Raw genomic sequence first — 22,058 nt, forward strand, 5'->3', positions numbered from 1 at the left:
GCCCCTTGTGCAGCAATAACTAACTAAACATTTCCAGTAACTGTTGATCAGTCCTGCACACTGGTTTGGAGGAATTTGAGCCCATTCCTCCATACAGAACAGCTTCAACTCTGGGATGTTGGTGGGTTTCCTCACATGAAGAGCTCGCTTCAGGTCCTTCCGCAACATTTCCATTGGAATAAGGCCAGGACTTTGACTTGGCCATTCCAAAACATTAACTTTTATTCTTCTTTAACCATTCTTTGGTAGAACGACTTGTGTGCTTAGGGTCGTTGTCTTGCTGCATGACCCACCTTCTCTTGAGATTCAGTTCATGGACAGATGTCCTGACATTTTCCTTTAGAATTCGCTGGTATAATTCAGAATTCATTGTTCCATCGATGATGGCAAGCTGTCCTGGCCCAAATACAGCAAAACGGGCCCAAACCATGATACTACCACCACCATGTTTCACAGATGGGAGAAGGTTCTTATGCTGGAATGCAGTGATTTTCCTTTCTCCAAAAATAACACTTCTCATTTAAACCAAATAGTTCTATTTTGCTCTCATCCGTCCACAAAACATTTTTCCAATAGCCTTCTGGCTTGTCCACATGATCTTTAGCAAGCTGCAGATGAGCAGCAATGTTCTTTTTGGAGAGCAGTGGCTTTCTCCTTGCAACCCTGCCATGCACACCATTGTTGTTCAGTGTTCTCCTGATGGAGGACTCATGAACATTAGCCAATGTGAGAGAGGCCTTTAGTTGCTTAGAAGTTACCCTGGAGTCCTTTGTGACCTCGCCGACTATTACACGCCTTGCTCTTGGAGTGATCTTTGTTGGTCGACCACTCCTGGGGAGGGTAACAATGGCCTTGAATTTCCACAATTTGTACACAATCTGTCTGACTGTGGATTGGTGGAGTCCAAACTCTTTAGAGATGCTTTTGTAACCTTTTCCAGCCTGACGAGCATCAACGACACTTTTTCTGAGGCCCTCAGAAATCTCCTTTGGTCGTGCCATGATACACTTCCACAAACGTGCTGTGAAGATCAGACTTTGATAGATCCCTGTTCTTTAATTAAAACAGAGTGCCCACTCATACCTGATTGTCATCCCATTGATTGAAAACACCTGACTCTAATTTCACCTTCAAATTAACTGCTAATCCTAGAGGTTCACATACTTTTGCCACTCACAGATATGTAATATTGGATTACTTTCCTCAATAAATAAATGACTAAGTATAATATTTTTGCTTCATTTGTTTAACTGGGTTCTCTTTATCTACTTTTAGGACTTATGTGAAAATCTGATGATGTTTTAGGTCATATTTATGCAGAAATATAGAAAATTCTAAAGGGTTCACAAACTTTCAAGCACCACTGTATGCTGATCTAGCAGCACCACAAGCTTTTCTATACTTCAGGAGGCTCTCCTACCATGCTAATTTGAATGCCACCAATTTTGTTTTATGTCATTTACATTCTAATTTTTGAGTGGTCTGTTTTAAAGTGCGAGTGTAATCGTTATACCAGGGTGCTAATTTTTCTCTCAAATCATTTAAGTGGTGCTATATTATCTAAAGTATAGTGGAACGTTGACTCTAAGCATTCAGTTACTTGATCAAGTTCTATGGGGGCTGACAGTGATCCAATCAAAGTTGATAACTCTGGAAGACTTTTTATAAAACTTTGTGCAGTAGTTGACGTGAATGTATGTTTAACACAGTAGTATGGCAAGGTGCATATATTATTGCTCAGACATATTTTGAATAAGATGCTTAGTCAAGCAGTGTCTCTGCATTAGTCCTGAGATACAACCCTGATTCCAAAAAAGTTGGGACAAAGTACAAATTGTAAATAAAAACAGAATGCAATGATGTGGAAGTTTCAAAATTCCATATTTTATTCAGAATAGAACATAGATGACATATCAAATGTTTAAACTGAGAAAATGTATCATTTAAAGAGAAAAATTAGGTGATTTTAAATTTCATGACAACAACACATCTCAAAAAAGTTGGGACAAGGCCATGTTTACCACTGTGAGACATCCCCTTTTCTCTTTACAACAGTCTGTACTCTGTAAACGTCTGGGGACTGAGGAGACAAGTTGCTCAAGTTTAGGGATAGGAATGTTAACCCATTCTTGTCTAACGTAGGATTCTAGTTGCTCAACTGTCTTAGGTCTTTTTTGTCATATCTTCCATGTTATGATGCGCCAAATGTTTTCTATGGGTGAAAGATCTGGACTGCAGGCTGGCCAGTTCAGCACCCAGACCCTTCTTCTACGCAGCCATGATGCTGTAATTGATGCAGTATGTGGTTTGGCATTGTCATGTTGGAAAATGCAAGGTCTTCCCTGAAAGAGACGTCGTCTGGATGGGAGCATATGTTGCTCTAGAACTGGATATACCTTTCAGCATTGATGGTGTCTTTCCAGATGTGTAAGCTGCCCATGCCACACACACTAATGCAACCCCATACCATCAGAGATGCAGGCTTCTGAACTGAGCGCTGATAACAACTTGGGTCGTCCTTCTCCTCTTTAGTCCGAATGACACGGCGTCCCTGATTTCCATAAAGAACTTCAAATTTTGATTTGTCTGACCACAGAAGAGTTTTCCACTTTGCCACAGTCCATTTTAAATGAGCCTTGGCCCAGAGAAGACGTCTGCGCTTCTGGATCATGTTTAGATACGGCTTCTTCTTTGAACTATAGAGTTTTAGCTGGCAACGGCAGATGGCACAGTGAATTGTGTTCACAGATAATGTTCTCTGGAAATATTCCTGAGCCCATTTTGTGATTTCCAATACAGAAGCATGCCTGTATGTGATGCAGTGCCATCTAAGGGACCGAAGATAACGGGCATCCAGTATGGTTTTCCAGCTTTGACCCTTACGCACAGAGATTCTCTGAATCTTTTGATGATATTATGCACTGTAGATGATATGTTCAAACTCTTTGCAATTTTACACTGTCAAACTCCTTTCTGATATTGCTCCACTGTTTGTCGGCACAGAATTAGGGGGATTGGTGATCCTCTTCCCATCTTTACTTCTGAGAGCCGCTGCCACTCCAAGATGCTCTTTTTATACCCAGTCATGTTAATGACCTATTGCCAATTGACCTAATGAGTTGCAATTTGGTCCTCCAGCTGTTCCTTTTTTGTACCTTTAACTTTTCCAGCTTCTTATTGGCATGAAATTTCAAAATGTCACACTTTCGACAATTGATATGTTGTCTATGTTCTATTGTGAATACAATATCAGTTTTTGAGATTTGTAAATTATTGCATTCCGTTTTTATTTACAATTTGTACTTTGTCCCAACTTTTTTGGAATTGGGGTTGTACTTAACTCTAGGGTATACCCCACCTCTTGCCCAGTGTCAGCTGGGATTGGCTCCAGCTCACCCACAACTATTGTGTTTTTCATATGTAAATCACATACACAATCATCTTGATTAATTACTCATTAAGCAAAATAATTATGTTGATTTTTATTAAAAGTAAATGAAGTTGAGTTTTACAGCAGCTGGAATTACATTAGTGCCACCTTCTGGAACTCGTCCGTTACTGTCTTGAGGGAAGAAATAAAAACAAAGCTGATTTTACCTGGAATTTTGTTGCATTGTAGTTTTTATTTAGTTTTCTTTTTTTTTGAAAACTTTTCAGTTAGAGAAATTATTTTGCTAGTCTTAGTTTTTGTTAACGATAGTAATGGAAAGGCAAGGTTACTATGTCACAGATAGTAGGACTGTGACCAAGTGTAATCATGCCCACATTACTATTAGCTGTACTACATGAAGCTCACTGTTACATTTGTAAGTTGTGTATTGTTGCACATACACTGAAATATTCAAATGTAAATCCACCAAGTCAGATTTCTAGCATCCTACACATTCAAACATCTTAACGAAAGTTGACTCCCCATGTATCAATATTACAAAACCCCCACACATTTATGATAATTTAAAATAGTTTATTTCAGCTGGAGGTTGATATGTCTAAACCATACCAGACAGCATATTTCTTTTTTTTTTATTTTGTATATGGCACTTTTGTAAGATTATATTTGGGTGTAACCAAAGTATGTAAACAAACATATTTACAATAAGTGTTAAGGCACTTTGAATTTTGAGGTTTGGTATCTGATGTCCAATTCTAAGAACATTCAAATATGAGCCCAAATACAAGCTTTAAAAATCAGGGCTTAAAATTAACGTTTAAAACATTACATTAGTGTCAACTTTTAACACTGTGGTTTGTTGGTTATAAAAATGCTTCTCTAATCTCATGGTATTTTTAAAAAAAAAAGCAAAACTCCAGGTTGTGATTGTAAAGACACACATGCCATACTTGGGGCCCAATCCTCCCCCCATCCTTCATGCAAATGAAAGATTACTGCATTCAGGCCATGTGATCGGAATCACTGGAGAAAGACGGTTCGGCCTGATCCTCTTGCTCCACCTCTAGCTCTTCCTCTTCCTCCTCTTGTAATAGCTGGTGCTTCTTTTATCACACCCCTTCCTCCACAAATCTCTCCTCTTCCTCTTCCCCGTCCCTTCCCGCTTTCTCTGTTTAATCTCGGGCCTCGCCCTCTCATTCTCAAACCAGTGAAACGCTCGTTCAGAGACAGCCGAGTCTGCAAAAAATGCAAAAATAAAGCAGTAACAGATTTCCTTAGTATACTACAAGTGAAAAGGTTCTTTCCAAAATGGTTCTGCTATTGAACATGACAACAGAGCAAGCTAAATGCAAAACTGTAGCAGCTGCCTCGATTTGGGTTATGATGTTTAATTGGTATCACTGTAGATTGTAATAAAGAAAATTTGAAATGTGTCATGTCATGGTGCGTTTAAAAAAAATCACATGAAATGATGAGAAACTATGTTTTACATATGCTCTATTGCACATTGTTCTAGTTTATTGTATGCTATAGTTAAATATTTTATATTTAAAAATATTCCAAACCAAATAATTTAGTTGGAGATGACTGTGCAGATAGATCTTGGGGTTAGTATTGGTGGTCTGTGTGTGTGTGTACACACACACCTGGTTGGTGGTTGCTTTGTAATTGAAGTGCAGAGGGATGCCTTTGGGTGTTGGCTTTCTGCTCACTACCTCAGATGACCTGCCCCTCAACGCTGTACCACCACGCTGAGGCCTTGCCCTTGGAAGTAGAGGAGAGTCAGAATAATCTTAACAGTATGCCTAAAATTCAATGGAAGATTTAACAACAATAAAAACATAAATGATAAATGTCGAGAGGGCTTGATGAGTCAGGCTCTGTAGGATGCCTGCCAACATGGTGGAGGTGACCAAGTGTGAGGAAGCTGGATTTGGCAGAAGGACCCTACTCTACTTTGACCCCTGAGAGGGACCAACCAACACCAGTAGGATCTCTCACAACAGGAGTAACAAACTCTGAGCACAATTCTCCAAGAGGACAACATACTAACAGACTTTGATATGTGCATGGCTACAGGAGGAAGACAGACTGCACGTTCCATGTAGGTAACCCTGTAAACCTCTGTTCAGGGCCTGTTCAGTGACTATAATTCAACATTACAACAATTCAACATGAAATCGTAATGGTTGTTGGAGGTTTAGTAGGGTATCTGTATCCCGTTTCCCCAAGCTACAGATGGAAGAGCTTACTGCTTAAGAACTTTTGTCATTTTTCCAGCATCTGACCACACACCCACCTAGTGGAGGGCTCAAAGAACGAAAACCGCCTCTTAAAAACAGGGGGGAAAGTGAAGCCAGGGCTCAATCAATGACTGTCTACCAGCACAGCACTCTGAAAATCCGCATCAAAAGCAGGAAAAAACAAGAGTCATCAGGAGATGACATATCCCCCCAGCCCCCACATGAAACTCCATTCCAAATTTTCCTAAGTTGAATTGAAAATACAGAAAAAAAAAAAAAAAATCACAGAAATCCCAAAATGTCAAAACGCACAACTCCTCTAGTCACTTAATGTAACTGTCAGGTTTCGTGAAAAAATTCCAAGTTTTTGACTTACACTCTGGAAACTAAAATGTTTACAGACAGACAAAGTGATAGCTATATCCCCCCACATTATGTACCAGCGGGATGAAAAGCACCAGGGGCGGTCCTGGGGGCGGGCTGACTGGGCAGCTGCCCGGGTCGGCATCGCGGGGGGGGCGGCACGAGCACGGGCGCGAAAAAAAAAAAGTCCCCCCCCCAAAAAAAACCCCCCCTGAAAATAAAAACAAGACGGGCGTGTGTGTGTGTGTTAACATTTCGGATGGGGAAGCCCAATAGACCCTTTATAACGATTATCTAGGTGTAACACAAAAACCTGGTTATAAATTTAATACATTTGAAGTTCTTCATACTCATATAATGTATGTAGCCTCGAAAAATAAGTCTACCCAGTTAATTCCATTGCTTATTATTTACAGGCCCCCGGGGCCATATTCTGAGTTTCTTTCTGAATTTGCAGATTTTATCTCAGATCTGGTTATTTCCTTAGACAAAGCTTTAGTTGTCGGAGATTTTAATATTCACTTCGATAACCCAGAAGACCCTTTAAAAACAGCGTTTGTGTCCATCTTAGACTCAGTCGGGATTAAGCAGAATGTCATAGGACCGACCCATAATGGTGGTCACACCCTTGATCTAATACTAACATTCAGATTAAACGTAAATAATATAGTCATACTTCCACAGTCTGAAGTTATCTCAGATCATTGTCTCATCTCATTCAAGATATGTCTGAGTAATAATATATGCACCTCACCACGCTACTGTATTAAACATACTTTCACGTCAACTACTGCACAGAGCTTTATAAATGATCTCCCAGAGCTGTCAACTTTGATTGGGTCACTGTCAGCCCCTGCAGAACTTGATCAGGCAACTGAATGCTTAGAGTCAACATTCCGCCATACTTTAGATAATGTAGCTCCTCTAAAAAGGAAAATGGTCAGAGACAAAAAATTAGCACCCTGGTATAATGATGACACTCACACATTAAAACAGACCACTCGGAAATTGGAACGTAAATGGCGTCAAACAAAATTGGTAGTGTTCAAATTAGCTTGGAAGGAGAGCTTCCTGAAGTATAGAAAAAGCTCTTAGTGCTGCAAGATCAACATATTTCTCCTCCCTAATAGAAGATAACAAAAATAATCCTAGATTCCTATTTAATACTGTAGCAAAATTAACCAGGAATAAGTCCACTATCAACACATGCACACCTGCAGTATGTAGTAGCAACGACTTCATGAATTTTTTTAATGACAAAATTGAGAATATCCGACAAAAAATTCAAACTACTAATTTAAGGTTAGACAATGAAAGTGACCTTGTAGTTAACAATATAACTGTATCAGATCATCAGTTAGAATGTTTTACTCCCCTAAAAGAAACTGAATTACTTTCATTAATCTCTACATCAAAAGCCTCAACTTGCGTACTAGATCCCTTAACGACACATCTATTCAAACAGATAATGCCTGGAGTAATTGAACCGCTTCTAAAAATAATAAATTCTTCTCTTATGATTGGCTATGTACCCAAATCCTTTAAACTAGCAGTTATCAAACCCCTGATTAAAAAACCTGACCTTGATCCCTGTCAGCTGTCCAATTATCGGCCAATATCAAACATCCCCTTTATCTCCAAGATCCTTGAAAAAGCTGTGGCACAGCAGTTATGCTCATATTTACATAGGAATAACATCCATGAAATGTATCAGTCAGGATTTAGACCTCATCATAGCACAGAGACAGCACTGGTTAAAGTAGTAAACGACCTACTGTTGGCGTCTGATCAGGGCTGTGTCTCGCTACTTGTGTTGCTTGACCTTAGTGCAGCATTTGATACCCTTGATCATTTCATTCTTTTGGATAGACTAGAAAATGTTGTGGGAGTTAAGGGAATGGCCCTCTCCTGGCTCAGGTCTTATCTAACTGATCGTTATCAGTATGTTGATATAAATGGTGATATTTCTAGACGTAGCGAGGTAAAGTTTGGTGTTCCACAAGGTTCTGTCTTGGGTCCACTGCTTTTTTCTCTATATATGTTACCTCTGGGCGATATTATTCGTAAACATTGTATTAGTTTCCACTGTTATGCTGATGACACACAGTTGTATGTCTCTGCAAAACCTGATGAGAGACACCAGCTTAATAGAATTGAGGAATGTGTTAAGGACATTAGACACTGGATGCTTATTAATTTCCTTCTGCTTAACTCTGACAAGACTGAAGTACTTGTGCTAGGACCACATACAGCTAGAAGTAAGTTTTCTGATTACACAGTGACTCTGGATGGCCTTTCTGTTTCTTCACGTGCAGCAGTAAAAGACCTCGGAGTGATTATTGACCCCAGTCTTTCATTCGAAACTCACATTGATAACATCACCCGGATAGCTTTCTTTCATCTCAGAAATATTGCAAAGATAAGAAATTTAATGTCATTGCATGATGCAGAAAAACTAGTCCATGCTTTCGTTACCTCCAGGTTGGATTATTGTAATGCCTTACTGTCTGGATGTTCCAATAAGTGCATAAACAAGCTCCAGTTAGTTCAAAATGCAGCAGCAAGAGTCCTTACTAGAACTAGAAAATATGACCACATCATGCCTGTCTTATCCACACTGCATTGGCTCCCAATCAAATTTCGTATTGATTATAAAATACTACTATTGACCTTTAAAGCACTAAATGGTCTCGCACCACAGTACCTGAGTGAACTTCTGGTCCTCTATGACCCGCCACGCCTACTTAGATCAAAAGGTGCAGGCTATCTGCTGGTACCTTGTATATTGAAGGCTACATCAGGGGGCAGAGCCTTTTCTTACAAAGCCCCACAGTTATGGAACAGCCTTCCAAGTAATGTTCGGGAATCAGACACAGTCTCAGCATTTAAGTCTAGGCTGAAAACATATCTGTTTAGTCAAGCCTTTTGTTAATGGTGTTTATGAGGTAAAGGTGTAGATCTGGAGGGTCCTCAGACATAGAGTGTTTTGGTAAACTGGGATGTATGGATGCTGTCAGTCCCCACTCGCTTGCTCACTCGAGTTTGTTGACGGTGTAGTGGCTGGCTGCTTTATGTCCCAGGGCTCCCTCATGCCTGTGTTACCTTCTGGCTCTCTCCTTTTAGTTATGCTGTCATAGTTAGTTGCCGGAGTCCCTGCTTGTACTCGGTGCAATATGTATACTGCTCCTACTTATTCAGGTGACATTGGGCATACCTAACAACCTGTGTTTTCTTTCCCTCCCCCCCACCCCAAATCTGTCCCTCTGAGTTACATGGAGTCAACAGGAAATCTTTTGGTGGAGAGGGTGGAGACCTCGACTGGCTATCGTAGCCTGCAGGGAATCGGCTGTCAGACATTCTGTTGCATGTCCCAGACCCGGTGAAATGTAACTGAATTGTCTTGGCCAGCCCTAAGGGTCCCATCTGCATCTCATCATTGCTGAGGAGTGTGCTCCCATCACCCAATCAAGCATCCAGCCAGAGCAGGTCATGATATTTTTTACCATATTAACATGCCATTGTTGTGTGTTATGCCTGATGTAAAGACTCTCGTCTCTGCGAGCCTACCACACAGATTTAATACTTGTCATTTTTAGGGCATACCTAACAACCTGTGTTTTCTTTCTCTCCCCCCCCCCAATCTGTCCCTCTGAGTTACATGTTGATCCTGGGATTGAGATGCTGGCCTCTTCTGCCCCTCAGACCTGCTTGATCCATCCTGGTGCCCTGTGTCTGGTCGGAGTTTTATCGCACCGCTCCTGTGAAGGACGGCCCCATGAGGACAGTTGAGGGTTATACCTGTTAAAACTGTTAATATTATAGTCAGGCTGTCTGTTGTTGCCCAAATGAGGATGGGTTCCCTTTTGAGTCTGGTTCCTCTCGAGGTTTCTTCCTCATGTCGTCTGAGGGAGGTTTTCCTTGCCACCGTCACCACAGGCTTGCTCATTGGGGATAGATTAGGGATAAAATTAGCTCATGTTTTAAGTCGTTCAAATTCTGTAAAGCTGCTTTGCGACAATGTTTATTGTTAAAAGCGCTATACAAATAAACTTGATTTGATTTTCACTGACGTCACCGGAAACCAGAAGTAAACAAACCCTGCGCCATATTGGAAGACCAACAAACTCGTGATTAGGGGGAAATAACGGCAGCGCGCGTAATTTAAACCCACGAGGCACTTGATTCATCATCAACCTACAATGGTAAACTTTTGTGCTGTGTTAGGGTGTTCCGGGAAAGGTGAAAAGAAGTCTTTCTACAGCATACCAGCTGTGATTGAGACACAAGCAAACCAAGGAGCTTTCTGCCAGGAGACAGAGAATAAGTGCATTACTGAGTGTCTCTGAGCAAAGGAGAGCCTGAACATTGCAACCTCCCTATTGGCTGTTTATTGGTTGTTTGTAAAAATGTATCAATTGTTGCCCTTCCCACGGGAATCATCGCGGGCTCGAGAGACGAGACCTGACGAGTTAGTTCGTTGGTAGCAGAACAAAATGTCTGGACACAAATCGGGTTTTCAGAAAAGGAAAGAAAATAAACGGAGGGTCGAAAATACAAAAAAAGGAGGCAGAAAATGCAAAACGAGTTTTAAGGTAGGACAAATGGTTACTTTTCTGAGGCAGCCCGCCATGGCTGCAGGCTTTCAGTTGTGTCATTGAATGGTTACTTTTCTGAGGCAGCCCGCCGTGGCTGCCTGCAGGCTTATTTATTATAGCCCATTTAGTTAAAATAGTTGATATAAAATGTTTATAGTTATAGTTATGTGATGGTTGTCCTGATTTAGACTGGTGTGTTTTTTTTTGGAGGGGGGGGTTGCGCGATGTTGCACCCGGGTCCAGATTAGGGCAGAACTGGCCCTGGCTACATTTCAGGTGTAGTTTGTTTTATGAATGTATGTACTTGCATAGATGTGTACTTGGTCTTCCAATATGGCGCTTAACAAAATCTCACGGCACGGTGACGTCATGCGGTAGCCCTCTATACCAAAGTTGCACAGGTGACGTCATCAGTGTGTGTGTATGCCTAACTTGTCGTAGCCCCATAATATGCACAATCCCGCCAGCGGAACGTTGTACTAGTCATCAAAAAGACTTTACTACCATAGTACTACACTACTATGACATTACACAGAGTCTTAAGTAATACATTACGACTTGATCATTGCCATTCTGGTAACAGCAAATTTATAACGGGCCATGTCCGCGACGTACAACACACGACGAGATATGTTTAAACGACCATGTAAAGCTGTTAACATTCTGTTGGCTAATACAGAGCCCAACGCGGGGGGGGCACGAAAAAAAAACGGTCCCAAAAAAAAAAAAAAAAAGGTCCCCCAAAAAAAAACCCCGAAAAAAAAAAAGACGGGCCGGGGGGGTGCCAGCAGGGGGTTTCGCCCAGGGAGTAAATCACTCTAGGATCGCTACTGAAAAGCACGAAATGCTCCAGGAAAAACAAAACTGTACAACATGGGAGATGATGACGATAATGACACATAAGTGCCAATGTGATTATTTTTCTAAGCCAAGATTCTCTTTGCAGACAAAATCTTCTCACACAAATCCGGTCTTTAACTTAGTTATGAATAACACAAGTTCTACAGGGTGGCAAAACCAAACAGCCTTATTCCTAATTGTGTCTATTTATTACAATGGCATCTTTCTCATTTCATATTACAGTGATAATCACATCTTGCAAACAAACATTTATTTATTCTTGAAATCACTTCACAACCAAACTGTTTAAAACATTTTTAAAAATGCAAAATGAATAGGATGAACTCACTGGGTCACAGGTGGTGATTTTGCATTGGGCAACGACACGGTTAACGTTGTCCCCGGAGCAGATGTAGTTCTCTGACTTTACACACAGAGAGAGAGAAGAATTGTGCATTAAGAACTTCCATCACATTTACTTTGGTATAAATAGACATACCTTCTTATTTTCTGATATCTTTCCAATTTGCCAGTGCCTCTCATAGCAGGAAACTACAAACAAATGTAGAGTATATATAGTTATTGAGGTCTATATAAATCCATTGAAGCGTAAAAAACATAGCTCAAGCAATCAGCACGAACCAACTTACTCTTCCGTCCAACACCAATGGTCTTCCACCTCTCTGAGGAACTCGCTGCCCTGTCGCTGACAAAGCTCCCCTACATCATTATAAATACGATAATCAATATTTAGTTTTACGTAATATATAAGCTTTAGCAGGATATATAGCATAAAATCTAATGGAGATTAGAATAATCATAAGTAGTAGGCACACTTAACCACCATCACTACCACAGCATTCTGCAGTGACATGCCATCCTATCTGTTTTACACTTAGTAGGACCATTATTTATTTTTCCAACAGGGCAATGACCCAAAACACACCTCCAGGCTATGTAAGGGATATTTAACCAAGGAGTGTTGCATCAGATAACCTGGACTGCACAATCACCCAACCTAAATCCAACAGAGATGGTTTGGGATGAATTAGACCACAGAGCAGTGTTGTAGTCGAGTCACTAAAGCTTGAGTTCGAGTCCATTCTCGAGTCCCCAGTGTTCAAGTCCGAGTCAAGTCCAAGTCATTAAAAAAAAACTGAGTCGAGTCCGAGAACAAGACTCCAACTGCACCATTTGATGGTGGCTGTTTTAGTGCCATTAACATTAGTTTGTTCCTGACCATGACATATGAACAGGTGAATGTGCATTCTCTTTGTCAGGGAATGTGAAGTATTCCGTCAGAGATGGTTGGGAGACGGATGTAAGTGCAGAAGGTGTGTTTATTAATACAAGTAAAAGACAGGTAAACAATCCAGAATGGCAGGCAAAATCGTAAAACAGTGAAACAGGCAATAGGTCGAGTGAGACACAAACAGGCTATCGTAGACTTGGCAGAATCAAAGACGAGAAATAGGAAATCAGGGATCAGGACACCATACAAGGAAATAAGGCTCAGTAAAGTGTCAGCAGCACAACTCAATACTTCGCAAAGCAAGTGTGTTTTCACAGTTTTTATATAAGCATGCTATAAGCAAGCTTGCCTGCTATCCTGTTCTACTATGGGCGAAAGGCGGGGTACACCCTGGACAAGTCACCAGGTCATCACAGAGCTGACACATAGACACAGACAACCATTCACACCTACGGTCAATTTAGAGTCACCAGTTAACCTAACCTGCATGTCTTTGGACTGTGGGGGAAACCAGAGTACCCGGAGGAAACCCACGCAGACACGGGGAGAACATGCAAACTCCGCACAGAAAGGCCCTCGCCGGCCACGGGGCTCGAACCCGGACCTTCTTGCTGCGAGGCAACAGCGCTAATCACTACACCACCAGATATAAAAATCTTATGCCAAATTATTATGGCATGTTACAAAAAAAATAAAGAAAAAAATCTGCGTCCTCGTCTCCAGTTTGAGTCCGAATGCAGTTAATGCACAAGTCCAAGTCGAGTCACAAGTCGGACTCGAGTACTACAAGCCTGCCACAGACTGAAAGAAAAGCTGTCAACAAGCACTCAACATCTATTGCCCCTTTTCCACCAAATCAGTTCCAGGGCTGGTTCGGGGCCAGTGCTTAGTTTGGAACCGGGTTTTCTGTTTCCACTGACAAAGAACTGGCTCTGGGGCCAGAAAAACCAGTTCCAGGCTAGCACCAACTCTCTGCTGGGCCAGAGGAAAGAACCGCTTATGTCAGCGGGGGGGCGGAGTTGTTAAGACCAACGACAATAGCAAGATCGCGAAAGGTCACCATTTTTAAGCGGCGAGAAGCAGCAGCTGTATAAACGCGAAGTCATCCATTATTATTGTTGTTGCTGTTGCTTCTTCTCAGTTGTTGCTACGATGTTCGCGCCAAGGTTTATACAAACGCAGCGACGTAACTGACGTATTGAGGTATTTCACCCACGTGACCAAGTCACGTGACGCAGCCATTTTGGACGGCACGCTTAAGTCCTTCAGTGCAAGGCGGTATGAGATGGTGGAGACCTTTGCACATTTTAACAAGAAAGTAAGCTGTGATTCGTGTTAAATTGGATCTGTCTTTTATCACAAACACTGTACTCAGCCTTGGTATGGAGCCCTGTTTATTTATTTCTGTGTCCCGTTTCTTTCTAGCCTTTGCTATTACGTTTTATGTCTGATGTCTGCTACATGCAACCCTAGACAAATTAACACTGCCTTGTTTCACTGCTCAGATGGGTTAACAAACACTGACCCATTTACTTTTTGCTATATATTTTATCAAAATTGCGTTAACTGATAAACTAACCTGAAATGAAATGATCACTGCAAAGTCTGGAATACTCTGTTGGCTCCCAATCCTGTCTCTTCACAGCTGCAATCCATTTGGCCCTCTTGTCTGGGTCAGTAGGAAACCGGTAGTGATGTGTCGGTCGCGAACGATCCGGTTCAAAGAGCCGACTCTTTGAAGTGAACAACGGGAGCCGGCTCTTCGGTGGGAGCCGAGTTGGGGAGCTGAATTAGTTTTTTGTAGTTTTTTGCTTTTGTACCAGAGAGAGAGAGAGACTTTCACAAAAAAAGTTGCTGTCCGATTGCATCTTTGTGTTGTCTATTACCATTCAAAGGAAAAAAGTAGCATGGTGTACGCCTACTTTTTTTGGTTGGGGGGGGTTGATGTCATTCACAGCTGCGAAAATACGAAAATTGGTGTAATGCTTAAAGCTGTGGAGCGCAGGGGAGAGGAGTCTGTGAGGCACCTGAGGAGGGGAAAATCAGCTGTGTATTTTATATTGGTAATATAACAGTTTTGCATTATGTTTGTGAGAAAATAATTTATTAATTGGTAAGTAAGTTTTATTTCTATAGCTAGAACATTGTTACACTGCTATACTTTACAAAGCTTTACAATGGCTACAAAAACTAAAAAATAAAATGGAAAACATCCTATTGATAAAATATAAATAATAATGTAATTAATTAACTAGTTAATTGCAGCAATTAAATCAAAAATAAAATCTCAGGAGCCGTTTGGGAGCCGAAAGAGGCGGCTCCTTATAGTAAGAAGAGCCAAAAGAGCCGGCTCCCGAAAAAGAGCCGAAATTCCCATCACTAGAAACCGGTAAAAGGAGCGTCCTGCACGCTGTCCCTGTCTGTTGTGGCAGCCCACAGCACAACAAGCAAACACCATGGTTATTTATAGAGTGCTTACTGACAAATTAATCTAGGTGTCTGTAACACATTTTTTTTTTTCAAGCTGGTTCTCCCTCTCTGTCTGCAGCGTTAGTATGTAGCTTGACGTTCAAAATGGCGGACACCGGGGCGTCACATGACCCTGTGACATCAGGTGAAATACCTCAATACAGCGACGTAATTTGTCTCTCATGAAGCTGGTTGAGAGAATGTCAAAAGTGTGCAAAGCTGTTATCAAAGCAAAAGGTGATTACTTTGAAGAATCTAAAATATAAAACATTTTGCTTTGTTTCCACATTTTTTGCTTACTACATGATTCCATATGTTACTTCATATTTTTGATGCCATCAGTATCATTCCACAATGTAGAAAATAATAAAAAATAAGAAAATCCATTGAATTAGAAGGTGTCCAAACTTTTGACTGGTATGCGATCGTCTTATACCTGCTTAATCCTCCAGGTCCTCTTCCTCTCCCTCTTCCTCTCCCACGGAATGAGCCTCTTACTGAAGCTGTGGTTTGAACTTGTTGCTCTCCTGTCTGGAAAGAAAAAAAAACTTTCACTATTTTAAACTCCTTTCTGTATTTTCATGTTGCTGCTTTTCATGTGATGTTAATATGATCTTTGAATATGATCTACAGCTTTCCTTTTTTCAATTCATTATATTCATACCACCTACTCATTCATATTTTTTATGCTTTTCAAATATATAAAGTCTGATGTTAGGCATTCTACTAACCTTAGTATTAGCTCTGTTAAGAGGACTCAGGCCACTCTGTCTCCCTAAACCTCTGCTCCTGTTTAGCCCACGTGACCTGCTTGGCCCTGAAATAATGCATATAATTAGCAAATTAACTCTTTTATGATGTCCAATTGATCTGCTAGGTCATCAGTTTAGATTTTAAAAGCAAAATAACCATTAATGAATTTGAGCAAAAAGTTCCCTTTTTCAATTTTTTTTAAATAGCACTGGATAAGGTCAGAGGGTATACAGATAATTCATTACCCTGATACTGCAGCGAACCACGTCTGAGGCCTCTTCGTGCCTGTGGTGTCTGGTTAAGTTTCTTCAGTACATTATTCCTATTTGTAACATGCCTGTTTCTTGCCCTGTTTGCTTTCTCTTCTTTTTTATTCAGCTTGATGATCTCATCTGGAGGGGTGAAAGAAGAAAACAGTTATCTTGCACCTCAGGTGACATTCAAAACCACATTACAGGCTGAAAGTAAAAGTAATGTACCCGTAAGATATCTGCTTAACAAAAACTTGCACCTTAATGTGAGAAAGATCTAGAAACAGGAAGCAATTGTAAAACTGAAAGCAGTCAAGAATATGCAGTGTAATATTTTCTAAGGAGAACAGCAATGAAGAACCTGGACAAGACCTTCAGATCATCATAGAGGTGTTCTCCATAAAGTCATATGAGGGTGAACATTCGACACTGGCACATGCAAATGTCAAAATAACTGTCAAAAAATTTATTATGGTTTATGAATAATTTTAGCTCTTTTTTTATTACAGATGTAGTGGAATTCAAACCATGTTTTAAAACCCCTCGGGAGGTGTAAATAATGAATAAGTAATTAACATAAGATTCTCTTATCAAATTGTCAGCAGTTTTTATCTTTCAAAAATGATGTATTCTGTTCATGTGTTATCTATCTAACTCGTCTTTGACTCCTTCAATATCATGCTAGCTGAATGGAATATATCTAATATACCACTCAACGCCAGCCAATATTATTTAATTATGTCACTCAGATCCACGATGTAGTTCGTATGAAAAATGAATTTAACGCGAAAAGATAAACTTCATATTTTCAAGCCAACATGTGAGTTTCTTTTTATTATATCAACACAAACAAAACGACCCAAAATTTTTCAAAACAATTCACTGATTTCCTCACAAGTGACATACAGAGATTTATGTCATAGTTTTGGATCTCCATGTCCTGGATGGAGCTTGTATGAAAAATACAAGATCAACTGTAAGCTACTGCTCATTTACGTATACCCCTGCTCTTGCTTATATCAGAATGCAAGCAATCGAAGTAATAGGACACTTATTATGAATGTTGACTTCAGCAAATAATTAACCCTGAAACAAGTAAGTAAAGAGCAGTGTTCTCCCTAGGTATTTCAAATAGCATCCTGGTAAACTGTCATTTTGAAATAGTATTTTGCTTCTTGAAATAGCGTCAAAATCCACCCTATATGTTTTGTAAATACATTCAGTCGGTAAACAGGAAGTTGATGTGCGACAGACCTGAAAACGGTATACACGGTATAGAACCCCAAGCTGACGCGCAATACCAAATATCAAGCAGTTGTGATTTGTAGTTGCTGAGAAAAGTGTTATGAAAATTTTGTAAATCCATGCTATATGTTTTGTAAATACATTCAGTCGGTAAACAGGAAGTCAATGTGGGACAGACCTGAAAACGGTATATACGGTATAGAACCCCAAGCTGACGCGCAATACCAAATATCAAGCAGTTGTGATTTGTAGTTGCTGAGAAAAGTGTTGTGAAAATTTTGTAAATCCATGCTATATGCTTTGTAAATACATTCAGTCGGTAAACAGGAAGTCAATCCGGGACAGACCTGAAAATGGTAAACACGGTACAGAACCCCAAAGTGAAGCTCGATACCAAATATCGAGCAGTTGTGATTTGTAGTTGCTGAGAAAAAAAAGTGTTATGAAAATTTTGTAAAGCCATGTTATGTTTTGTAAATACATTCAGTTGGTAAACAGGAAGTCAATGTGGGACAGACCTGAAAATGGTATACACGGTATAGAACCCCAAGCTGAAGTTTGGTACCAAGTGGCTATGATTTGTGGTTGCTGAGAAAAAGGGTGTTTCAGATGGACGGACATATAGACAGAGGTAAACCAGTATCCCCCCCACCTTCAGAGTGGGAGTATAATAACAAAGTGGTATATTTCCCAGTAAAACACTAATGTCCATAAAATATATAACCCTACAAACACCCACGTGGGATAATATACAAGTTTGCAGAGAGTTTTGAAAAATTCTGTCAGAAACCTGCTAAGAAGTCCAGCTTAATCTGACCAACTACTTGCCATAACACAAGTCAGGCTGCTTTTAGAAAGGAAACAGTCTCTGAGTCATTGTTTAATATAAAAAGACAAATGCAGCAGTAAATCTGCTGCAGCTTAAAATTAAGTACTAAATACAGTTAGGTCCATATATATTTGGACACTGACACAAATTTTGTTTTTTTACCTGTTTACTGAAACATATTCAAGTTAAAGTTATATAATGGACATAGACATAAAGTCCAGACTTTCAGCTTTCATTTGAGGGTATCCACATTAAAATTGGATGAAGGGTTTAGGAGTTTCAGCTCTTTAACATGTGCCACCCTGTTTTTAAAGGGACCAAAAGTAATTGGACAATTGACTCAAAGGCTATTTCATGGGCAGGTGTGGGCAATTCCTTCATTATGTCATTCTCAATTAAGCAGATAAAAGGCCTGGAGTTGATTTGAGGTGTGTTGCCTGCATTTGGAAGATTTTGCTGTGAAGAAAACATGCGGTCAAAGGAGCTCTCCATGCAGGTGAAACAAGCCATCCTTAAGCTGCGAAAACAGAAAAAAAAACCATCCGAGAAATTGCTACAATATTAGGAGTGGCAAAATCTACAGTTTGGTACATCCTGAGAAAGAAAGAAAGCACTGGTGAACTCATCAATGCAAAAAGACCTGGATGCCCACAGAAGACAACAGTGGTGGATGATCGCAGAATAATTTCCATGGTGAAGAGAAACCCCTTCACAACAGCCAACCAAGTGAACAACACTCTCCAGGAGGTAGGCGTATCAATATCCAAATCTACCAATAAAGAGAAGACTGCATGAAAGTAAATACAGAGGGTTCACTGCACAGTGCAAGCCACTCATAAGCCTCAAGAATAAAAAGGCTAGATTGGACTTTGCTAAAAAACATCTAAACAAGCCAGCACAGTTCTGGAAGAACATTCTTTGGACAGATGAAACCAAGATCAACCTCTACCAGAATGATGGCAAGAAAAAAGTATGGTGAAGGTGTGGTACAGCTCATGAGCCAAAGCATACCACATCATCTGTAAAACATGGTGGAGGCAGTGTGATGGCTTGGGCATGCATGGCTGCCAGTGGCACTGGGTCACTAGTGTTTATTGATGATGTGACACAGGACAGAAGCAGCCGGATGAATTCTGAGGTATTCAGAGAAATACTGTGTGCTCAAATCCAGCCAAACTGATTGGTTGGCGTTTCATAATACAGATGGACAATGACCCAGAACATAAAGCCAAAGCAACCCAGGAGTTTATTAAAGCAAAGAAATGGAATATTCTTGAATGGCCAAGTCAGTCACCTGATCTCAACCCAATTGAGCATGCATTTCACTTGTTAAAGACTAAACTTCAGACAGAAAGGCCCACAAACAAACAGCAACTGAAAACCGCTGCAGTAAAGGCCTGGCAGAGCATTAAAAAGGAGGAAGCACAGCGTCTGATGTCGTCCATGAGTTCAAGACTTCAGGCAGTTATTGCCAACAAAGGGTTTTCAACCAAGTATTAGAAATGAACATTTTATTTACAATTATTTAATTTGTCCAATTACTTTTGAGCCCCTGAAATGAAGGGATTGTGTTAATTAAAAAATGCTTTAGTTCCTCACATTTTTATGCAATCATTTTGTTCAACCCACTGAATTAAAGCTGAAAGTCTGAACTTCAACTGCATCTGACTTGTTTTGTTCAAAATTCATTGTGGTAATGTACAGAACCAAAATTAGAAAAATGTTGCCTCTGTCCAAATATTTATGGACCTAACTGTATTTTTGAACAGCTGAGTCACAGAAATCTTTCAGGTGTTGCCTCAATGAACCGTGACAGGTGTTGGCTGGAGTAGGCGGATGACAGACCGGAACTACGTCATGGCGTGTTCAGGATATGTTTTGAAAAGACAGTAAAGTTTTTTCCTCAGGTGTTGTTTTCCTGTCAGACTTCAGTGAGCGCTTGCGCCACTTAGCCCGCGCTATAAAAGATATAGTAAACTAAACTAAAGGCACTAAAACAAAAACACTTTAATCCTTGTTTTAGGACTTCTCCTTTTAGAAACGCTTGGTATATCTTTCTCCCGTATCACTTCACTGCTCTAGTCGCGACTAAAGAAGTGTATCGCGTTCAAACAAACAGTACACTGAAGCAGAGAACTGTAGCGCGTGCTTCACAGACAGACAGAGACAGACAGACAGACAACAAAGTAACTCTTTAATTATTTGACGCTCTTTGTCTCGCGCGCGCACAAGGCGGAAGCGAAAAACAGAGACTACGGCGGTGATTCTGATTACGAAAACCAACTCGTGATAAAACAGAATCACACTAACCGAGTGACATGTCAATTTTGTCCGCTTGAGACTCGTCCATCGGCTCTGAAAACTCACTGTCTCCCATTTCAGGCTTGGTTAAAGGCGTGCGCGCTTTGGCTTGTGCAGCTTTCACGCGATTAAAAGAAAGACAGCTTTCGAATTATTTATTATTATTTTATATATAAAGACGAGTCAAACCGAGAGTTCTCCCAGGGTGCAGCTCACTGCTCCTCGCGTCACGTCATTGAAAATGAAGCGCTGTTTCGCCCTCATGTGGCGTGAATTAACGAGCCCCAAAATAGCATATGCTCTAATAGTCCAACAGAAGAAGGACCTGGGTCTAAATATACATCTACGTATGCTCACAGACGTTGGGAGGTGTTTCTTGAGAAACTGAAACAAACAGGAAGTTGCTGTTCCACAGCGCCATTTAGTTCTATAATGTACAGTACCAGTCAAAAGTTTGGAAACACCTTCAAATTCGAGGTTTTTATATTTTTTTCCCCCTACATTTTAGAACAATACTGAACTCATCAAAACTATGAAATAACATATGGAATTATATGGTAAACAAAAAAAAAAAAAAAAACGTTTCATCTTTTAGATTCTTCAAGTCGTCACTATTTACCTTGATAACAGCTTTTTGCACACTATTGGCATTATCTGAACCAGCTTCATGAGGTACTCTAGTCACCTGGAATGCTTCTCAATTAGCAGGTGTGTCTTGTCAAAAATGGAATTTCTTGCCTTCTTAATGCATTTGACACCATCAACCAGTAAAGAGTAAATAATAAAAATACCGTACAGTAAATAGCCCTGTTCAACAACTGTAGTAATCCATATTATGTCAAGAACCACTCAACTAAGTAAAGAGAAATAACAGTCAGTCATTACTTTAAGACACGAAGTGTCTTTTAGTTAATTAAAATAAAGAAAAAAACATTGAATTTGAAGGTGTTTCCAAACTTTTGACTGGTACTGTATAGAATCTGCTAGTTTGCTGAAGGTCGAATGAAAATCTCTAGTCTGAACACAAGTGTTTGAAATCAACTTGTGTTTTCCAGCATGTCTATATCTCTTCTTGGTCTTCGGTGTCACAGTGGTACGAGTTCCTTTTCTTTTGTGAAGATGAAGATGCCAGCTTGTTAGAAAGTTGGGGTTCAAGTGCAGCATCATCCATGATGATCCAACACCCCTGCAGCAGAGGTCATAAAGGTCATGCTCAAGGGCCCAACATACCCCTTTTCGACCAACAGGTTATTAAACCGGTTCCGTTCAGGATTCTTTGAACCTTGGTGCCAGCAGCCCGCATTTACACCAGTTTTGAACATTACCATTGTAAGCAAGGATACATCACAAACAGAGTTTGTTGTGCAATTCACAACAGGAGTGAACAGTAGCAGCAAGATAGCGGTGCACACTGATTACCTGCAAGCTTTTGTTCTGTTCTTGAATAGATTTGTTTTCGATCAAATTTTTCTGAAGAAGTTTCCTTTTCCATTGCTGCACTGTACTTCCTCTCCAAACTAATGACA

General features: G+C 40.3%; 1 protein-coding gene across 1 annotated transcript; it reads right to left on the reverse strand.

Moving 5' to 3' along the window:
* Positions 1–3,467: 3,467 nt before the first annotated feature.
* Positions 3,468–20,862, reverse strand: si:dkey-17o15.2 (UAP56-interacting factor). The gene is made up of 9 exons (XM_060913217.1): positions 20,542–20,862; positions 16,152–16,298; positions 15,885–15,970; positions 15,590–15,684; positions 12,083–12,152; positions 11,932–11,984; positions 11,782–11,856; positions 5,038–5,155; positions 3,468–4,627 (listed from the first exon to the last, which is right to left on the reverse strand). Exons 1-9 carry the CDS (start codon positions 20,606–20,608, stop codon positions 4,412–4,414), a joined length of 927 nt encoding a protein of 308 aa, XP_060769200.1. The 5' UTR covers positions 20,609–20,862; the 3' UTR covers positions 3,468–4,411.
* Between the last annotated feature and the right edge of the window lie 1,196 nt (positions 20,863–22,058).

This window comes from Neoarius graeffei, chromosome 28 (assembly GCF_027579695.1).
Source record: "Neoarius graeffei isolate fNeoGra1 chromosome 28, fNeoGra1.pri, whole genome shotgun sequence".
Lineage (NCBI taxonomy): Eukaryota > Metazoa > Chordata > Actinopteri > Siluriformes > Ariidae > Neoarius > Neoarius graeffei.